The sequence below is a fragment of the Zingiber officinale genome, chromosome 4A, assembly GCF_018446385.1.
Source record: "Zingiber officinale cultivar Zhangliang chromosome 4A, Zo_v1.1, whole genome shotgun sequence".
Taxonomy (NCBI): Eukaryota; Viridiplantae; Streptophyta; class Magnoliopsida; order Zingiberales; family Zingiberaceae; genus Zingiber; species Zingiber officinale.
In genome coordinates, this window is record NC_055992.1 from 84,098,470 (window position 1) to 84,119,120 (window position 20,651).

Genomic DNA, 20,651 nt, shown 5'->3' on the forward strand with positions numbered 1-20,651 from the left:
TTTTTAGATGCATTAATTTGAAGATGAGGATAAAATAGAAAGTGGATATATAATTTTAAAATTATGATATGATATGTGATTTTAGTATTTCAAAAACTTATTTATTGGTTCTTGTGAATCAAGAATAGAGCGTGGGGCTGTCATGTGAACTGGCAGAGAGAGAGAGAGAGAGAGAGAGAGAGAGCACATGTGAGAGATCAAGAAGGAAAGAAACCATTTAGCCACGAACGATCTTGTTTTAGAATAGGCGACATTACAATATTTCAGTACTGACAACCATACAAAGTTTGATTCACTAACTAGATATGGACAAAAGCACCGATGAACACTGGAACTACAATTTGAAATTTGACTGTGTTTTCGCACCATTACTCCCTGTAGCAGCTGCAGGACGATTGACAATTCCACTTAATTTCAGCCATTGCCAAGTTAGTGCCTGTAAACTATCCTTTTGCTTGAGAATGAAAAGTGAAGTTTTTTTACTTCTGTTTCTAGCCTGAAAAGTAAACGGGAGATTCAACAACCAATGAAAACAAAAAGAACAATTTATTTATATATGTGTGAAAATTTTGCACAATTGATTGAAAATATCACAAAAGCTGTTTGCGGAATACAAGGGCAGCAATAATTTGATGAGAATGCGACAATGTCACGAGCTGTCGAAATCAACTCACACGGGCTTTCTGTAGATCACTGAAAGCTAAAAGGGACAAGTAAATTCTGCATTTTACTTAAAGACCACCCAACTTTCAATATTATCCAAAGGGTCTACCCATGTGTTGATGTTGCTGAACAAAATCCCCGTGATTTATCTCCTTACATGTGTTGTTGTTCGTGGATGAAGCCCTAGAAATTTACCTCTCTTTCAGACAGTCATCCTAAAGGGGTCGCCGAGGTGACGATTTTATGTTTGCTGCTAATATTATCCAAAGGACGCCCCACTTTACTTTTTAATCAAAAGAATGCTCCTTCTTAACCTTGTATATTTATCCTTCTGTTCTCCTATTTTCAATATTATCGTCTGTTTAAATTCTAAACCGGTCAGACATATGGTAATAATTATGAAATTATAACCATTGAACATATTGTAACAGTTATAATTTCGTAACTGCTACAATATGAAAATTAAATGACCAAGTTGAATCTGTATTTTAACATATACAAAACTATAGTTATTACAACGTGAATGATTGGTGAATAAAATTAAATCTGCATTGTAACAGCTACAATATGAATGTTTTTAAATAGGTTAAATATGTATTGTAGTAATTACAGTTTGATAACTACTACAACGCATCCAACCAATTCAAAATTTAAATGGAAGATAATAAAAGAAACAGTACTGGAGGGTAGAAGGATAATTAAAAAACAAAGCGGGGGGCTTCCAATAGTTGTGCCAATCATTAAAAACAAAAAACAAGTTGTGTCGATCATTAAAAACAAAAAACAACAAGAAGAAATGTCTGGTGACAAAATCTATTTGGACTTCATTGTGTAAAGAACAGTGAAGGCATTCGCCCTTTCTATAAGATTGTCATAATACCTGTAAAAAAATATATATAAAAAGTCCAAAAGGCAGGGAAAGAAGCTAAAATGATACGAACATGTTCGAAGACAACGAACATAATGGACTCATTATTAGGGAGACATCAATCTAACAAAGGAATCTAACTGTGCAAAAGGAGACTAATCATTCTCTCGAAGCTGCACGCGAATGCCTACCGTGCAAAAGGAGATTACATTGTCTCAAGTTTTCCTGCTAGTAATCAGTCTACCAGCGCTGCGGAGCTTGGAAAGGAAGAAATAGTCGAACTGAGTTTGTTGGAGCATAAACTATTGAATTCTTTTGATTCGAACACGAATGCTAGAAAGAATCTTCTAAAGACCCCATTAATTCAGCCGAATATCAGAAAATAGATATCCAAAACACAGTATTTTGAGAAAAGGAAAGGATAATTGATGATAAAAAAAACCCAACATCAACTAAACAAATGGTTTAAATAGTCTCAAAACTCTGTAAAAGATGAACATAACCTAAATTATAAAGTCTCAAAAACCCTAATTCTTCCGAGCCTCGAAAAGACTTTAAACTACCTTTTTTGGGCCTACAAATGGTCCATTACAGGTAAATCTAGTAACAAATATAGATATTTAAACGAGCTTTAATTTGATATATTATACGCCCCATGATTCAATCTGAGTCGTACCCATCTATAATCGCCAATCAAAACGGTCTCAAAATTCTAGGCTCTGTTATTCCACATCAGTTGCCAAGACTTCTGACTTGATACCCATAACAATTCTTTTCTGAGAGTTTGTAGCTTATCCATGAAAGTCAAATTTGAATGGTTGCGAAGCTTGCTCGTTTGATGATCTCACTAAAATGTTAGCATTGGTTGTTCTTTTAATAGTGTAACCGTTAACGAGCAAAGCAATCACCTTCCACTTGGATTCTTCTTCTATCCCTCCATAACTTTTATCAGATATTGACATTCGAATGCTGACGCTATGGATGAACTATATCTTTATAAATCAATAAGCTCAAACTTGGGTAGACTACTAGCAGAATTTAACCAAATCTTGCATTTCATCAAGTCAAACTGTTAACTAATCTTGACCTAATCTTGATAGCTCGAAGAGTTTGTGTTTCATGTAAGAATGCATGTTGATTCAAACTGCTATCGAATTTCCTACTGATACATAGCTGTACTATAAGCCAGAATGATGGTAGTCTGATATGTTGCTTAAGTCTTTGAACACTCAATTCAAATTCAAGAACATCAAAATTCTGATTGAATCCTATGCGATACGTAAATATAATACAGCACATAACCAAGAAGCAAGTTCAATTGTAATCATATTATCAGCACAAACAAAAGAACAAGGATAATAGTTAGGACATGATAATCAGACGTTCCAATTTCATTTTGCTTGAAACATATAGAACATAAACAAGGTGATATAACCGGCAAGACAAAGCTAAGACAATAATGATGCTTACCGTAATAGAGGATTAAGTTATGGAAGCATCTAAACCAAGAGTGAATTACCGGTATTCAAGAATCAGGACACAAGGATTACATGAATGTAACCAGGTAGCTCGATCTTCAGCACCTCCAAGCTGACACTGAGACGAGCTCCTTGCGTTGCCAGTAGAGGTTAAGAGTCGCTTGACGCTTCTCCACATGAAACCCTCTCACCTGCACTCTCTTCAAAAGGCAGTCGGCCTGTGTCTCCATGAAACTGCTGAGTTGAATAGGGATAAAACCAGAGGTAGTAAAGAGTGTTCTCCAGGGAAGTATCTTGACGGGAGCAAGATATCGCCCGAGAATAGAACTTTCTATCCTTGGTTGAAGCAGAAACTTCTCAATTTTGGCTGTCATATCTTGGTTAGTCCCAGTGGCATCGATGGAATCCATAAGCACCATGGAGGACTGAAAAGTATGAAGGAAATGCTGCGAGAATGACAAGTCACTCCAATCCCAACCATGGTCGACTGAGACGACAATCTTCGGGGAGAGTTGCTTGACGAGGCGGAGAATGGATGGTAAGGGAAGGTTTCCAGAGCCTATAGGGAGGTTCACAGCAACAGCATCACCTCCAGTTACATGGAGCTCCATGGTATCAGATGATTCCAGACTATGGAAGTGTAATTCAAAGGGAATATTAAGATCACTTGCAAAATGGGCGAGATTGTCCCGTACAAGGTGGAGCTCCAGATTGTCCTGGACATAATTAGAAACGATCACTGTCATTTTCAGCATTCGCACTGGATTTGCAGCAGAGAGGCGTCGCTGTGCTAGCTCCTGCATGAAGGAAGACCATTGTCCACCAACTCCAATGTCGAAGTCTATGATGTGGATGCAGTCGGAGGTACAAAGCTCTTCCAAGAGCGCTTGAATGCAGGTAAAGTTGGAGAATTGGATGATGGGAGAGACTTCGGAGAATGTCTTGTAGGCACTGAGCTTGTGCAAAATGTCGAATTGCATCGACAATGGACTCTGCTGATGAAGGGAGGATGCATTGCAAGAGAGATCAGGAATAGGCCCGTTACAGAGTATACGTTGCAGTGCCTCCTTGAAGTAGAAGACAGAGCGGAGAAGGGGCTTCCCTGATGGGGAAGGGAGCTGGTGATTGAGCCGCGCCAATATCCTGTGCGCGCCAACGAAATTTCTAACCTCGACCATCTTTGCAGCTTCGATAAGCAGGTCAACCAATGCCTGTTGTAGCTGCTGCGCCGCTACAGGTGTTGCCGCATCATCACCGGAAACTGACAATTTGGGTTTCACCGACCTTTGTTGGAGCTGAGGCGGAGAAAATCCTGGATTTTGCTGTTGCTGCTCGAGTTGCTGCCTAGGGAAGAAGTCCGAGCTACCGCCAGATGCAAGAAAAGGGAGCTTCGGTTGTGTAGGGATGAGGAGGTGAGACAGCTGCTGCTTCTCTGCCTGCCCTACTCTGAGAAAGAAGGACGGATTAGGGGCGGCGGATTGATGATTGAAGAGAAAGCTTGAGCCAAATAGCTGCAGCTTATCCTCCAAAGGGTCCGGCAAGTATATTCCCGGTGGCAAAGAGAACAGCGAGGCGAAGTTGCCCGCCGGCGGAAGAGGCGGCGAGATTAGCTGACTATCGTTTGTGGGGAAAATGGGGGTCTCTTTGATGCTGGTGACGGTGGACGGCGGCGATACCCAGCTGTTACTACTCGGGAATGGAAAGTCGCCTCCAACACTGTTGGCGGCGACGAAAGTACCCACGTCTTCAATGCTTCCGTTGCCTGGGTCGAGAATCCCCAATCCAAAGCCGCCATTATTTACATCGAAATCCGGCGGACTATGAGCGAAGAGATGCTGCTTCAGACGGGCTGAGGTAGGGTGGTCGGCATCGCCCATGATCCAACCGAGAAAAGTCTGCTCGCGGACGGGGGAGATGGCGGAATCCTCGGAGAGAATCGTCTCCCAGTCGTCGACTCCAAGGCCGCATTTTGCACCACTCGCGTTGAAGCCCAGGTCAAGGTCGGCTGGTACCGGGTGCAGCTCGGCCGCCCACTCTTCCTTCCAGCCTGCACCACCGCCGCCGCCCTCCCCTGCAGCGGACTCGGAGACCGCCGCCACTCCGGCGTTGTCGGATGAACCTGAGCCGCCCAAGGAAGAAGACACTGTGGCTGTGGAGGTGGGAGGGCTAGGGCTCCTGCGATCAAGCACCGATCTTGGTTCCCCTCCCTCTTGAATCCCTAGCTTTGACCCGTTATTCGCTGAGAAAAAAGCTCGCTTTGCCTCTAATACTCTTTCCGCGGCTTCTGAGCCCCCTTTCCTCCGGACATGAAAGGGAAATGCCCTCATCTAAGGCCGCTTCATTCAAGAAACCAAATCTGTATCTTCTCTCACGTCTCGATTCAACAGAGAAGAAACAAACAATCAGAGAGCTGAAGCAGGTATCTCGCACTCGAAGCTATCTACGCTCTTCGTTCCATCCGAGTCATGGGGCATGCTCTGTGCTCTTGCTCTTCCTTTCTTCATTCTTCATTCTTCATTCTTCATTCTTCATCAATTTCTTCCGCCTCTCCCAAGTACTTTGGTTCTAGGCTACGAGAGAGTGGAAGAGGGAGAAGGAAGGAGCTTTTACCACCATCTCTCTCTAGTTCCCCGTACGTATCTCTCTCACACTTCTCTCTGTCTGCCAAGCAAAATAAATAAATAATAATAAAATAAAAATAAGGCAGGCTCCGTCCCCACGTTCCTTTTTTCTATTTAAAATAAAAAAGAGAAATGCATAATATAATATTATAAAAAATATTCAATTAATTATCGGGAATTGATAAAGTACGTATGAAAATTTATCAAAAGCACACTGTACTTTAATAATTATTAATGCTGCACTGGTCTTTCAATTTTACTGGTACGTCAATCTGATTTTTTTCTTTCGTTTATGTATTTAAAAATCAACAACCCAATTTAATTATATTAGTACAACTGATGATATTAATTTACATTACCAGAGACTTAGTTTGATTCAGGTCTAATATGGATTTTATTTTTTAGAGATTAAGATCATATTCTAGCTTTGGAGAGAATGAAATAAGCAATAAAGAATATCATTGGACTCCTTACAATATTAAAAACTCATAAGATCTAAAATAGATCAAATCGAACCTATCTAGATTGATTAGTGGATTTTCATTAAAATTCAATAATAGATCTAAATTGGTCAGATTAGACATATTTCAAATTCTATAGATTTCTAAGACTGCAAAGAGTCTAACAGTGTCTTCCATTACTTATTTCGATTTCCTTGGAGGTGTTAAAATATTATTGGAAAAATCAGTTAGTGTGTGGTCCTGGTCTCCAAGAAATCATACCCACATTGGGCCTAGTTTGATTGCTCGTTCTAAATCAAACTAGGCCCGTGAGAGTATTGATTTTGATAAGACAATTAATTAAAGTGCAAAATAATTGTAGTCTTGGAAGTGATAAAAGGAGGACAATTTCGGAGATGCTAATTAAAGACAACATATCTTTTCGTCTTCTTTTTTTTTTATCTTCTCATACGCTGAGCTTGGTATGGGGAGACCAAACCCAACATGATCTTGATCTCTTAGATCAGGTCCAACATGGTTGTAGACTCTAAGAGACCATGCCCAAGCGACTCAACTTTATTTTTTTGAAAAACCTTTAGAGCACCACTAGGGAATCCCTAAAATAATAATGGATGACATATTTGGATTACTTGAAATCTCAGAAACTTATAGAACCAGAAATGCGTGCAATCTGAGCTCTTTAAATCAATTAGTGATTTTTTTTAATAAAATCCACTAATGAACCTAAAGAGGCCTGATTAGACTCATTTCAAGTCAGGTAGATTTCTAAGGCTGTAAGGAGTCCAACAATGCACTCCATTACTTATTTCAGCTTCTCCGAATGTGTTAAAATATTATTGGAAGAATCATCTAGAATGTGGTCCTAGTCTTTGGAAAATTAGGCCCACATTGGACTAATCTGAATCGGATCGGGTCCGTGGTAGTGTTGATTCTAATAAGGCAATTAATTAGAGTACAAAATAATAGTAATCCTAAAAGTGATAAAAGGAGGACAATTTCGGGGACGCTAATTGAAGACAACATTTTTTTTTTCTTTTCTCATACGTTGAGCCTACTATGGGGAGACTAAACCCAACATGGTCTTGATCTCTCATATTAGGCCTAATGTGGTCCTAGTCTCTAAGAGACCAGACCCAAGTGACTCAAATTTATTTTTTTGAAAAACCTTTACACCACCACTAGGGAAGCCCAAAAATAATAATAGAGGACATATTTGGATTCCTTGCAATATAAGAAATCCATAGAACTAGAAATGTGTGCTATCTGAGCTCTCTAAGTCAATTAGTAGATTTTCATCAAAATCTACACCTAGATAGGTCCGATTAGATCCATTTCAAGTTCTTTGGATTTATGAGGCAACGAGAAGTCCAACGGTGCACTCTATTGCTTATTTCAACTTCTTCGGATGTGTTAAAATGTTATTGGAAGAATCAGTTAGAATGTGGTCCTTGTCTCCAAGCAATCAAGCTCACATTGGGCCTAATCTTAATCAAACTAGGGTCGTGGTAGAGTTGATTCTGATAAGGCAATTAATTGGAGTGAAAACAATGGTAGTCCTAAAAGTGATAAAAGGAGGACAATTCCAAGGACGGTAACTGAAGACAACACTTCTTTTCTTCTTCTTCTTCTTCTTCTTCTTCTTCTTCTTCTTCTTTTCTTCTTTCTCATAAGCTAGGCTTGATATGGGTAGACCAGGTCTAATATGGTCCTGATCTCTTAGATCAGGCCTAATGTGGTCCTAATCTCTAGGAGACAAGGCCCAAGCAACTCAATGTTTTTTTATAAAAAATCTTAAAACTACACTAGGGAATCCTGAAAATAGTAATGGAAGACATATTTAGACTTTTTACAGCCTCAAAAACCCATAGGAACTAAAACGAATGCAATCTAAGCTTTATAAGTCAATTAGTGAATTTTGATCAAAATCTATTGATGAACCTAGATAGGTCTGATTGGACCCATTTCAAGTTATGTAGGTTTCTAGGGTTACAAGGAGTCCAACAGTGCCTTTCACTGCTTATTTCAACTTCTCATGAGGTATTAAAATATCTTTGAAAGAATTAGCTAGAATGTGGTTCTGGTCTCCAAGAAATCTAGCCTACATTGGACCTGATCTAAATCAGACCTGGCCTATGGTAATGTTGATTCTGATAAGGCATTTAATTGGAGTGCAAAACAATCGTAGTCTTGAAAGTGACAAAAGGAGGACAATTCCAAGGACGTTAACTGAAGACAACACTTCTTTTCTTCTTCTTTGTATTTTTCTACTTTTCTCATATGATGGGCCTGGTATGGGGAGACTAGGCCCAACGTGGTCCTAATCTCTCAAATCAGGCCCAGCGCGGTCCTGGTCTCTAGGAGACTAGGCTCAAGCGACTCAAATTTATTTTATGAAAATCTTTAGACCACCACTAGGGAAGCCCAAAAATAATAATGGATGACATATTTGGACTCCTTGCAATCTCAGAACTCATAGGACATGAAATTGTTGGTGCAATATTCCCTAGGTCAAGGTTGACCTGGTTGACTGAACTTGAATTGGGTCAAGCTCGAGTCTTGATGTTTGGATTTCGATGTTTGACAATACATGGAGACAAGACATGGAGATTACATGTGCAATTGTTCATGTGAGGAGATTGTGAAGAAGAGTAAAGTAGGTCAAGGTTGATTGGATACTTGACTGGAAAATCCTGGTGAGTGAAGCCAGGTGAAAGTCCTAACTGGGAGGTTAGACAGACTAGAAAGTCCTGGTGAGTGAAGCCAGGTAGTTGTGGAAAGTCCTAGTGAGTGAAGCTAGGCAGAAGAAAATCTTGATGAGTGAAGCCAGGTGAAAGTCCTAGTGAGTGAAGCTAGGCAGTAAGGAAAGTCTTGGTGAGTGAAGCTAGACAGATGAGAAGTCCTAGTGAGTGAAGTTAGGCAAAAGGGAAGTCCTGGAGAGTGAAGCCAGACACGGAAAATCCAGGTGGATCAAGGTTGATCGGACACCTGGTGGAGATAAGTCCAAGTGGGTCAAGGATGACCGGACACTTGGCACGAGGAGAAAAGTCCAAGTGGGTCAAAGGGATTGACCGGACACTTGGTGAGGGAGTCCTAGCAGGTTGAGGATGACCAGATGCTAGACATGATGTACCAACAGGTCATGGTTGACCGGATGTTGGTTTAGGGGACTTTGGACTTGGTTTTGGGCAAAAACAAGGAGCTGGATCGATCAGCTGATCGATTGGCTCATGCCCAATCGATCAACTGATCGATTGGGTGAGTCCCCATGACAAAGGCTTCCCCAATCGATCATCCGATCGATTGGGGAGAATTCCCGATCTCACAGAAAGCCTCCCAATCGATCGACCGATCAATTGGGAGCCTCCAATCGATCGGTTGATCGATTGGGAGTTACGATTTCGCGGAATAAGCCTGGATCGATCGACCGATCAATCCAGGCAATTCCCAAGAGCACAAAGACACTCTGGATCGATCGGTCGATCGATCCAAAGCCTCCCCAATCGATTGGGAGCAATCCAATCGATTGGGATTCGACCGTTGGCGTCGTATTTAGTTGTTGGCGAGTGATTCTCTCTGTACATCTCTCAGCTTTCTTCTCTAGCGACAACAGCGACCACAGAGCTTCTCCACAGTCACTCTCACGCCAGATCTTGAAGGTTCTTGGAGGCATTTCCAAGTTAAGAGGCGAATCTACAGCAAGAAGAAGAAGCTAGAGTTAGGATTTATTGTGTAAATCGTGTAAGCTTTCCCTTGTACTTGCTTCTCTTTGTTTCTTGTTGTATTGAGAGTATTGTAGGGCTTCTCCGCCTTCGGTAGTTACCGAAAAGGAGTGTTTACATAGCGGAGGATGCGTGAGTGTGTGGATCCTTGGATTAGTCACCTCTTCTTGAGGTGGACACCAAGTAAATCCCTAGTGTTAGCGTTGAGTGTTGTTTCTTTATATTTTCCGCTGCATTTCACCACAAGAAACAAGCAACGAAGAGCACGAGATCGCGCCGAGCTATTCACCCCCCTCTAGCTACATTTCAGTTCCAACAAGTGGTATCAGAGCAAGACTGCTCTTCACCGGAATCATCGCCGGAAGGGGCAACAAAGCTAGAGGGTGAAGAAGTTGAAGCAAATTCATCAAAGTCAAAGAATTAAAAAAGGCTCAACTTCAAGATGGAATTCCAAGACGGACTTAGATTCAATACAAGGGTGCCTCCACCATTCACAATGATGAACTTTGATCTTTAGAGATCAAGAATCGAGAATTTCTTGATGGTGGAGATAGAGCAATGGTTTGTTCTAATGGAAGGCTTCGAAGCTCCAAAGAATTCAAAAGGCAAGATCTTAAAGAAGAGCAAATGGAGCCAAGAGCAAATTCAAAGGAGCAAGGCAAATGACAAAGTGACCAATCTATTGGTCAATTTATTGCCAAGCAATATTTTGGCTCAAGTCGGAGAATTCAAAGATGCCAAGGAGCTTTAGAGTAAATTGGCAACGATTCATGAGATCTCCTCCACTATACCAATTCAAGAAGAATCCAAAGAGGGCGACTCCGTGAGTCAAGATCAAGAGGAAGAGGACTCCGAAGTTGAGAGATGCTCAACTTCCGAAGAAGAAGTCCAAGAAGCCTCATTTTCAAAGAAATGCAATGGAAAGAGCAAAGAGGGAGCATACTCTTTGTTCCATGTACAAGATGAAGATGATGAAGGCTCCACCTCTAGGATTGAGGGGGAGCGATTTTTGTTGACACCAGATCAAGAAGAAAAAGAAGTCTCCACATCCGGGTCAAGAAAAGAAGAGGATGAAGAAGCTTCCACCTCCACAAGTCGAGTCAAATCTATTGGAGGAGCATCACTGTCGGAACAAGAGGAAGTTTCTACCTCCGAATCCAAAGGACAAGATGTCATCCCTACACATGAAGGTATAAATATTTCATTTAAAAATAAAAATCACATTATATGCTTTGCGTGTAGGGAACATGAGCACTACAAGAGCAAGTGCCCTAAATTGGCCAAGAAGAAGGGCCAAGTGGCACCAAAGGGCAAGGAGAAGCCCAAAGAGACCACTCCCGGAACAAAAAAGAGCAAGGAGCACATTGTGTGCTTCTCTTACAATCAAAAGGGACACTATCGGAGTCAATGTCCCAAGGAGAAGAAAGCGGTCAAGGCTCAAGGAGGAAGCACAACTCAAGGGAGAGCCTCCAAGGTAAAACGAAAGGTATCATTTATTGAGCCTACCCCTTTAAATAATGGTAAAAAGCATGTTAATTCTAATTTTTTTTTATCATTTTAATGCTATTTACCATAAAAATAGGAAGCATGATAGCATTAAAGGAAAATATATGGCTCTCAATGCTAAGACTACCACACCTAGGGTTAGGAAGGTAGGTAAAAATTTAGGCAAGAATTCTAAGGATTATAGTTATAAGCCTAGAAATAAAAATGCTCAAGGATTTAAGGAAAAACCAAAAAATAAGGATTTAATGAGAGAAAATCAAGTCTTGAGGTCAAGACTTGATAAATTAGAAAATACCCTAAAAAGGATGGAAAATATCCTAAAAGGGTAAAATGAGCAAAATCTAAGTTTAGCACAACAAGGGTCATCCAAGGGTCATAGAGGTTTGGGATACAAACCTAAAACCAAAAAGGATGTGCCTTCTTACCATAGAGTTCCATATAGTTATGGAACCAACCCTAGGCCTAGTGATCAAGTAAAAAATACTAGGGAAGTTATCCCTAGAAGTATTTTTGCAACACCAAACGTGACCAAGATTTCTAAGAAGTCTAAGAAAGTCACTAAGAAGGTCACAAGAGAAGCAATCCCTAGGGTTGACCTAGAAAATGTGACCAAGGCCCCTAAGAAGCCTAACAAGGTCACTAGGAAGGTATCTAGGGAGGCTATTCCTAGTGAGTACCTAAAGCATCCAAGGAGCACCAATAGGTGTTGGGTTCCTAGGAGCATTCTCTCTATCCCTTAGATGGGTTAGAGAGTGTCAACTCTAATTGGAAGGGTAGTTAACCCAATCATGATGAAGTTGGCACTCTAAAAGCATTTTCAAGCTTATTATTAACCTTTGAAAATAAAATGGATAACTAAGTTACTCTTGGAAAGGGTAAGATGTGCCATAATGTGAGAAATTTGATTTTAAAATTAAATTGGCACATTTAGGAAAACCATAAGAACTACCAAGTTGGGATTGTGGCATGTTCTTAGGAATTAAAGGCAACTTAAGCCTTAACTTAATTTGTTACTCTTTAAAAGAGTAATTTGTGCCAAAAAATTTGAGGAATTTTCTTAATTTAAATTGGCACAAAATTAGAGAAATCAAAAGAAATGTCAAAATTGAATTTTGGCATTTTCTTGGGAAATAGTGGGCAATTTAGGTTTTAAATTTTAATTTAGCTAAGGATTAAGGATACTTAGATAGATAATCTAGGTATTTCATTTATGCTAATTTACCATGCGTTGTTTGCCCATCATATGCCATGACATCATATTTTGCATTCATGTTTTATTATGAAAATCACAAAAATACCATGTCATGTCATACATACATCATGTAGTCATAGGAAATTTTCTTTTGAAAATTATTTATCTTTGATGTATGCCATAACACATCATGCATTGTTTTTAATTCCTTGCAAACTAAGGACAAATGGCATTCATTAACAAGTAACATCCTTGGTGGATGTTCCTAACCTCAAAATGCCTAGATAGATATGCATGATCCCTAGATTAGGGCAAAGCCAAAGTTTACATCTCACCAAGACCTATAAGGTGACTTATATGTGGTTTCGTACACATTAAATACAAGTGAGATGTTAGAATGATGAACAAAACTCAAGATGTTAATTTAGTGCATTCTTTTGAGTTTTAAGTTCATCAAAACACATAGTTATGTGTTTTCCAATCATTGGGAAAGCTAATGTACAAGTTATGTGCATTGAGCCTAAAGAACATGGTTAGAAATTGGTTTTTAAAATGATTTTAAAATACTTTTGGAAAACCTTGATGAAAACTATCTTTTGATAGTGATCATCATTGAATAGTTAGACACAAACTTGAAGAAAACACTAAGGTTTTTCCAAGTTTTCAAATTTGTGTCAATCTTTGAAAATAGAAAGTATTTTCATAGAAAACTATTTTTCCTTGATAATATATACCCTAAATAATGTCTACATGAATTTTCATGATTTTTGAAATTTTGTAGAATTTTCTAGGGGTTTCTGAAGTTGACTGAAATGAAATTTCAGCAACTTCAGACCTTCAATCGATCACCGATTGAGAGTGAGCTTCTCGCGTACAGGAGCTCACTGGATCGATCCACCGATCAATCTACACCAGCTGAATCAATCAGTGGATTGATTCAAGCAGGTTCAATCGATTGGGACCCAACTCCAATCGATTGGGGATGCTGATTTTGGCTGGGTAAGCTAGATTTTAGCATTTTTAGTCTATAAAACCACCCCTAACCCCTTGGAACATGTTTGTATACTTTTAGGGGGAGTTTTCATGATGAAAACAAGGATGGATTGGTCAAGGAATACTAAGTAGAGGTTTAGGTTGAGGTTTAGTTTCAATATTTAATTTTTGAACCTCAAAACTTTAAAATTTGGGTTTCCTAAAGGTTTAGGGATTCCAAGTCATTGTTGGTGCCATGACAAAAGTTATGTGCATGTCATTAGGGGGAGTTACTCTTTAAGGACATGAAAATCTATTTTTCATACACCTTGGAAGGTGGTTAACCTTCTTTAGCGAAAATGCTTAAGGTTGAACATTTGAATATAATGGAGAGTGGATATCTTCATTATTCAAGTGGTGTATGCTCACGGATGAGCATTTGATGACAATGAAGGGTATGAGACCTTCATTTGAATCATGTGTGTATATACCAAGTGGTATATGCTCAAGGATGAGCGTTAAGAATAATGAAAGGTATGAGACCTTCGTTATTGTGTTGTGAACAATGAGTGAAGTTGTAAACAATGTTGGGTAACTCTTCAGGGGGAGAGTTTTTGATATGTGCCAATAGGGGGAGAATGTGTGGTTAAGTTAGGCCTTCATTACCTAAAGAGGGAGTTTACCCTCTAGGAAAGGGGGAGAATGAATGAAACTCTCATTCATACATTGGCATGAAGGAAGTTGAGGATATGAGATTAGCCTAACTTAAAGGAGGTATTGTCAAACATCAAAAGGGGGGAGATTATTGGTGCAATATTCCCTAGGTCAAGGTTGACCTGGTTGACTGAACTTGAATTGGGTCAAGCTCGAGTCTTGATGTTTGGATTTCGATGTTTGACAATACATGGAGACAAGACATGGAGATTGCTGGTGTAATTGTTCATGTGGGGAGATTGTGAAGAAGAGTCAAGTAGGTCAAGGTTGACTGGATACTTGATTGGAAAATCCTGGTGGGTGAAGCCAGGTGAAAGTCCTAACTGGGAGGTTAGGCAGACTAGAAAGTCCTGTTGAGTGAAGCCAGACAGTTGTGGAAAGTCCTAGTGAGTGAAACTAGGCAAAAGAAAATCCTGGTGAGTGAAGTCAGGTGAAAGTCCTAGTGAGTGAAGCTAGGCAGTAAGGAAAGTCCTGGTGAGTGAAGCCAGGCAGATGAGAAGTCCTAGTGAGTGAATTTAGGCAGAAGAGAAGTCCTGGTGAGTGAAGCCAGACACAAAAAATCCAGGTGGATCAAGGTTGATCGGACACCTGGTGGAGATAAATCCAAGTGGGTCAAGGATGATCGGACACTTGGCACGAGAAAAAAAAGTCCAAGTGGGTCAAAGGAATTGACCGGACACTTGGTGAGGGAGTCCTAGCAGGTTGAGAGTGACCGGATGCTAGGCATGATGTACCAACAGGTTATGGTTGACCGGATGTTGGTTTAGGGGACTTTGGACTTGGTTTTGGGCAAAAACAAGGAGTTGGATCGATCAGCTGATCGATTGGCTCATGCCCAATCGATCAGCTGATCGATTGGGTGAGTCCCCGCGACAAAGGCTTCCCCAATCGATCGACCGATCGATTGGGAGCCTCCAATCGATCGGCTGATCGATTGGGAGCTGCGATTTCATAGAATAAGCTTGGATCGATCGACCTATCGATCCAAGCAATTCCCATGAGCACAGAGGTGCTCTGGATCGATCGATCGATCTAAAGCCTCCCCAATCGATTGGGAGTAATCCAATCGATTGGGATTCGACTGTTGGCGTCGTATTTAGTTGTTGGCGAGCGTTTCTCTCTGTACATCTCTCAGCTTTCTTCTTCAGCGACAACAACAACTACAGAGCTTCTCCACAGTCACTCTCACGCTAGATCTTGAAGGTTCTTGGAGGCATTTCCAAGTCAAGAGGCAAATCTACAGCAAGAAGAAAAAGCTAGGGTTAGGGTTTATTGTGTAAACCATGTAAGCTTTCCCTGGTACTTGCTTCTCTTTGTTTCTTGTTGTATTGAGAGTATTGTAGGGCTTCTCCACCTTCGGTAGTTACCGAAAAGGAGTGTTTACATAGTGGAGGGTGCGTGAGTGTGTGAATCCTTGGATTAGTCACCTCTTCTTGAGGTTGATACCAAGTAAATTCCTAGTGTTAGCGTTGAGTGTTGTTTCTTTGTATTTTCCGTTGCATTTCACAACAAGAAACAAACAACGAAGAACACGAGATCGCGCCGAGCTATTCACCCCCCTTTAGCTACATTTCAGTTCCAACAGAAATGAGTGCAATCTAAGCTCTCTAAGTTGATTAGTAGATTTTAGTTAAAACCCACTAATGGGCCTAGACATGTCAGATTTGATTCATTTCAAGTCCTATGGGTTTCTAAGGTTGCAAGAAGTTCAACGGTGCTCTCCATTGCTTATTTTGACTTCTCTGGATGTGTTAAAATGTTATTGAAAGAATTAGTTAGAATGTGGTTCAAATTTCCAAGAAATCAAGCCCACGTTATGCTTGATCTAAATCAGACTATGCTCATGGTAATGTTGATTTTGATAAGGCAATTAATTGGAGTGCAAAACAATCAAAGTCCTAAAAGTTATAAAACGAGGACAATTCCAAGGATACTAACTAAAGACAACATTTCTTTTCCTTTTTTTTCCTTCTTTTCTTATATGTTGGGCCTGGTATGGGGAGACTAGGCCCAATGTGGTTCTTGTCTCTCAGATCAAGCCCAACTTGGTCCTGATCTCTAGGAAACCATGCCCAAGTGACTCATTTTTTTTTTCAAAATCTACTGATCGATCTAGATAGGTTTGATTATACCAATTTAATTTCTGTGGGTTTCTAAAGCTGCAAGGAGTCCAACGGTGCCCCCCATTTCTTATTTTGACCTCTCCAGAGGTGTTTAAATATTATTATAAGAATTATTAGAATGTAGTCCTAGTCTCCAAGAAATCATGCCCATGTAAGGCTTGATTTGAATCAGACCAGGCCTGGACCAAGCCCACGGTACTACAAATTAGCATCATTAATGGTGCTAATGTAATTAAAATATGATACTCATTCTAAAATATAAGCACCACAATAATTATGCATGCATATAAAGGAGCAAGAAGAGAGGATAGAGAAGAGAGAATGCATGTATAGGACAGAATAAAGAAAGAGAAAAATTCAAATTTGGTGAGGTGTAAAATGAAAAGACAGATAAATTAATGCTTCCTTAGGTAATTATCAAAGTATGGTGCATCTTTTGATAAATTCACAAACCTAAGGACACCCTTTGAGCAATTCCCGATTAATTATAAGTTAATTATATTGGGGAAAAAAAATCAAAAGCGTTCCATGATTTACAAAATCATCATATGGACGCCTCATTTCAATTAAAATCAAATGGACACCCCATTTAACGTAAACTATCTAAAATACCATTGCATTATATGATCGCTCGGACGTGTTGTAAAAGTTAGTTGCTAGCTTCTATAATAATGACTTTATCTCATTTTGATTTTGCTTCTATGAGTGATAACCTGACTAAAATAATATGCAACGATCAAAACAATCAAATGAATATTATCTTATCACAATCAGCTGTGTAGAAGCTAGCATACAACTTCTACACAGTGTATAAGCTAACATATGCCTTCAATAATGTGTAGAAGCTAGTTGCTAACTTCTACAACAATAATTTTATATCATTTTTTTTTGAGTGATAACCTAATTAAGATAATATTTCAATGAGCAAAACTATCGATGAGGACTTCATGACACTTATTACATTTCAAATAAATATTATTTGATCACAATTGACCATGTAGAAGCTAACATGTAACTTCTACATATTGTAAAAACTGCATGTTAACTTCTAAATGGCCGAATGATCAGATAATATAAAAGTATTTTAGGTCATTCACATTAAATGGGGGTGCTCATTTAATTTTAATTGGAAAATGAGATACTCACCTCATAATTTTGTAAATGATAGATGTTCTTATTCTTATCCCGTTATATTTTATATTTCTTTTTGCATAGTAGAATCATTAGCTTATTCTTTTATTATTTATATTTTTTAATATATATTTTTTTATATTTTTTTTTTACTCTTTTCTCTTTAATAATTTTATTCTATATATATATATATATATATATATATATATATATATATATATATATATATATATATATATATATATATATATATACATACACATAATTTTGATACCCTGCACATCCTTATATGAGTGACCATGGACGACAACATATATGTGCTGGTGACACAACTTAAACTTGAAGTTTTTAATCTCTCTCTTTCTTCGTGGGGGCTTATTTTTGCACTTTCTCTTCCTTCACTTCCCTCTCTTTCCTAAACCAAAAATCCTAAACCCTCTTCACCGCTTATTAGTCCTCTCCCCCTCCACTTCCAACCCTAGATACAGGTCATCTTGTTCAACTCTCAACTCGTGCCAAGTGAGTTAGGGTTTTTGCTCACAACTAAACTGGTCATATCACAACTATATATACTAGTCATCTCCCTCCTCTCCTTTTTCTACTCGTCTTTTAAAACCAACATCAAATTGGTGTTGGTTTTAAAAAATCAGCACCACGTTGCCAGCACCACGTTGGTGCTAGTTTTGAAAGACCAACACTAATGTGGTGCTGGTCTTTCAAAACCAACACCAACTTGGTGCTGGCAACATAGTGCTGGTTTTGAAAGACTAGCACCACATTGGTGTTAGTTTTGAAAGAAAATCAGCACCAATGTGGTGCTAGTTTTGAAAGACAAGCACCACGTTGGTGTAGGTTTTTAAAAAACAACACCAACGTACCTAGTATTACAAAGTAATATATTATTTTGGATTTTGAATCATTATTATTGTTACCATAATCATTTTGTAATTCACATTGCCCTATGTATAATGCTTCCCTTTCTTGCTTGAACAAAAAAAAATTATAGGCATACTACATTTTGGATGGGATTTTAATTGTAGTGAACTTCAAGAATCAAGCAAGAAAACTATTGCATGACTTATAGATATCCAGTAACTGATATATTATTTGTGATCCCATCTATACTGTTGTTTAATTTTCAGAATCAAACAATCTACATTAATGGAAGAAAATCTCTGTAATGATCAATTATACGTTCCCCAAGTTGATGATGATCGAAAACTAAAAATTGGAATGAAATTTACATCACTCGAGGAGGCATTTTTGCTCTATAATCAATATACACGAGAACCCAAATTTAGCGCAAGGATAAGAAATAGCAGGAAAAATAAGAAAAACAATGAAGTAGCTTGGAAAAAATTTATATGCTTTAAAGGACATACAGATGTTCAACGGAATGTAAAGACACAAGGTGACAAAATAAAAAAGACAAGAGTACATGGCGAAGTTAGAATTGGATGTAAGTCAAAGATTTCATTAGTGAAGGAATAAACTAGGCCTAATTGGGTTATCATTAACTTCATTAAAAGTCATAACCATCCATTCTCGTCTCCTACAAAGGTGCATTTGCTATGCTCACATCGTAGTATTTCAGCAGCAAAGAAAACATTGACTCAATAGTTTTAAGCGGCTAATGTGTCAACCTATCAACAACTATGATTATTAGATATAGAGTATGGAGGCCCTAAGCATATAGGTTGCATAGAAAGAGATATTAGAAACTTCAAGAAAAAGCTAAGGGATGAATAAAAGGGTATCGATGTTCAAACACTGATTAAGTTATTTGTCTCTAATAAACAGAAGAATTTAGATTTTTTTCTTTAATTATGATACTGATTCAAATAACAAATTTGGTAGGTGTTTTTGGGCAGATCATGTATCAAGGAAGAAATATAGCGTATTTGGTGATATAGTTATATTTTTTATGACATATAATTCAATAAATATGAGTTGATTTTTGCACCATTTGTAAGAGTTAATCATCATTATCAGACAATTATTTTTTATTATGAGTTTTTAAGTAATGAGAAAATTGAGTCTTTTGTTTGGTTACTTAAGAAGTTCATAGAAGTCATATCTAAAGGTGTACCAAATGTGATTAAGACAAATCAGCATACTTCTATGACGAAAGTCATTACCCAAGTTTTCCATTAAACAGTGTATCGATATTGTTTATGCAACATACTGAAAAAATTCCTAGATAAATTACACCCTTTAACTTTTTGAAACCCCTATCAAAGTGTAAAGAATGCCATTGCAAATTCTTTAACATATGATGAATTGGAGAAGTCATGACAAGAGGTTATCAAGTGTGCTAACTTAGAGAAAAATGATTAGTTATCGTTGATGTATAAATTGTGATGCAAGTGAGCGCTAGTTCATTTTATGCATATATTTTGTGCTGGAATGTCAAGTAGTTAGAGATATGAGAGCTCACATTCTTTTTTCAAAAGGTACGTTTCAAATAAAAACTCATTGATGGATTTTATCACCTATTCAATAGGGCACTAAGACTCCAAAGACACAATGAGTTAGTTGCGAACCATATTGATATGAATGAGCATCCCAAGCTTAAGATAAACTGGCCAATGAAAATTCAAATGGTTAAGTTGTATACAAAAAAATATGGCTAGAGTTTCAAAGTGAAATGAGTAATATTCATGGTTATTATGTGAAAAAATCATCTATATTAGTTGACTCGGTGGTTTACCATGTGCTAAATTTTCAAAGTTATTCTTTCTACAAACTAAGGGTGCTCACACATCACCAACGGAGGGACTACATATCCTGTAGTTGTATGAAATTTGAGTTTGAAGACATTCTATGTAAGCATATGCTAGCTTATTTTCATATCAACCAAGTATTTTATTTGTCTGATAAGATATACTCAAAAGAAGGACACAAGATGTAAAGGTTGGTGCTAATTTTTCTTTGGGGAAGGAAAATATTACTGATGATCCAAAAAGGTTTTTGATGATAAGACACTCAAGGTTATTCTTAAAGCTTCAGTATTAATTGATGACACATCTTTAACAGATGAGGGGACAAATTTCTTGTATCAACAATTGGGTTATATCTATAGCAAAATTCAAGAGATGAATATGAGTAGAACATGTGGCAATGAAAGTCAAAAAAAGAAATCCATGGATTGGGCCCTTGGTATTGTTGATCCATCTTTAGTAAGAATAAAGGGATGTGGGAAG

At 38.4% G+C, this 20,651-nt stretch overlaps 1 protein-coding gene across 1 annotated transcript; it reads right to left on the bottom strand.

Annotated features, from left to right (window-relative positions):
- Positions 1-216: 216 nt before the first annotated feature.
- Positions 217-5,672, bottom strand: LOC121970046 (scarecrow-like protein 27). Its single transcript, XM_042520451.1, has 2 exons — positions 3,051-5,672; positions 217-496 (listed from the first exon to the last, which is right to left on the bottom strand). The coding sequence occupies exon 1, from the start codon at positions 5,334-5,336 to the stop codon at positions 3,108-3,110; it is 2,229 nt and encodes a 742-aa protein (XP_042376385.1). The 5' UTR covers positions 5,337-5,672; the 3' UTR covers positions 217-496; positions 3,051-3,107.
- Between the last annotated feature and the right edge of the window lie 14,979 nt (positions 5,673-20,651).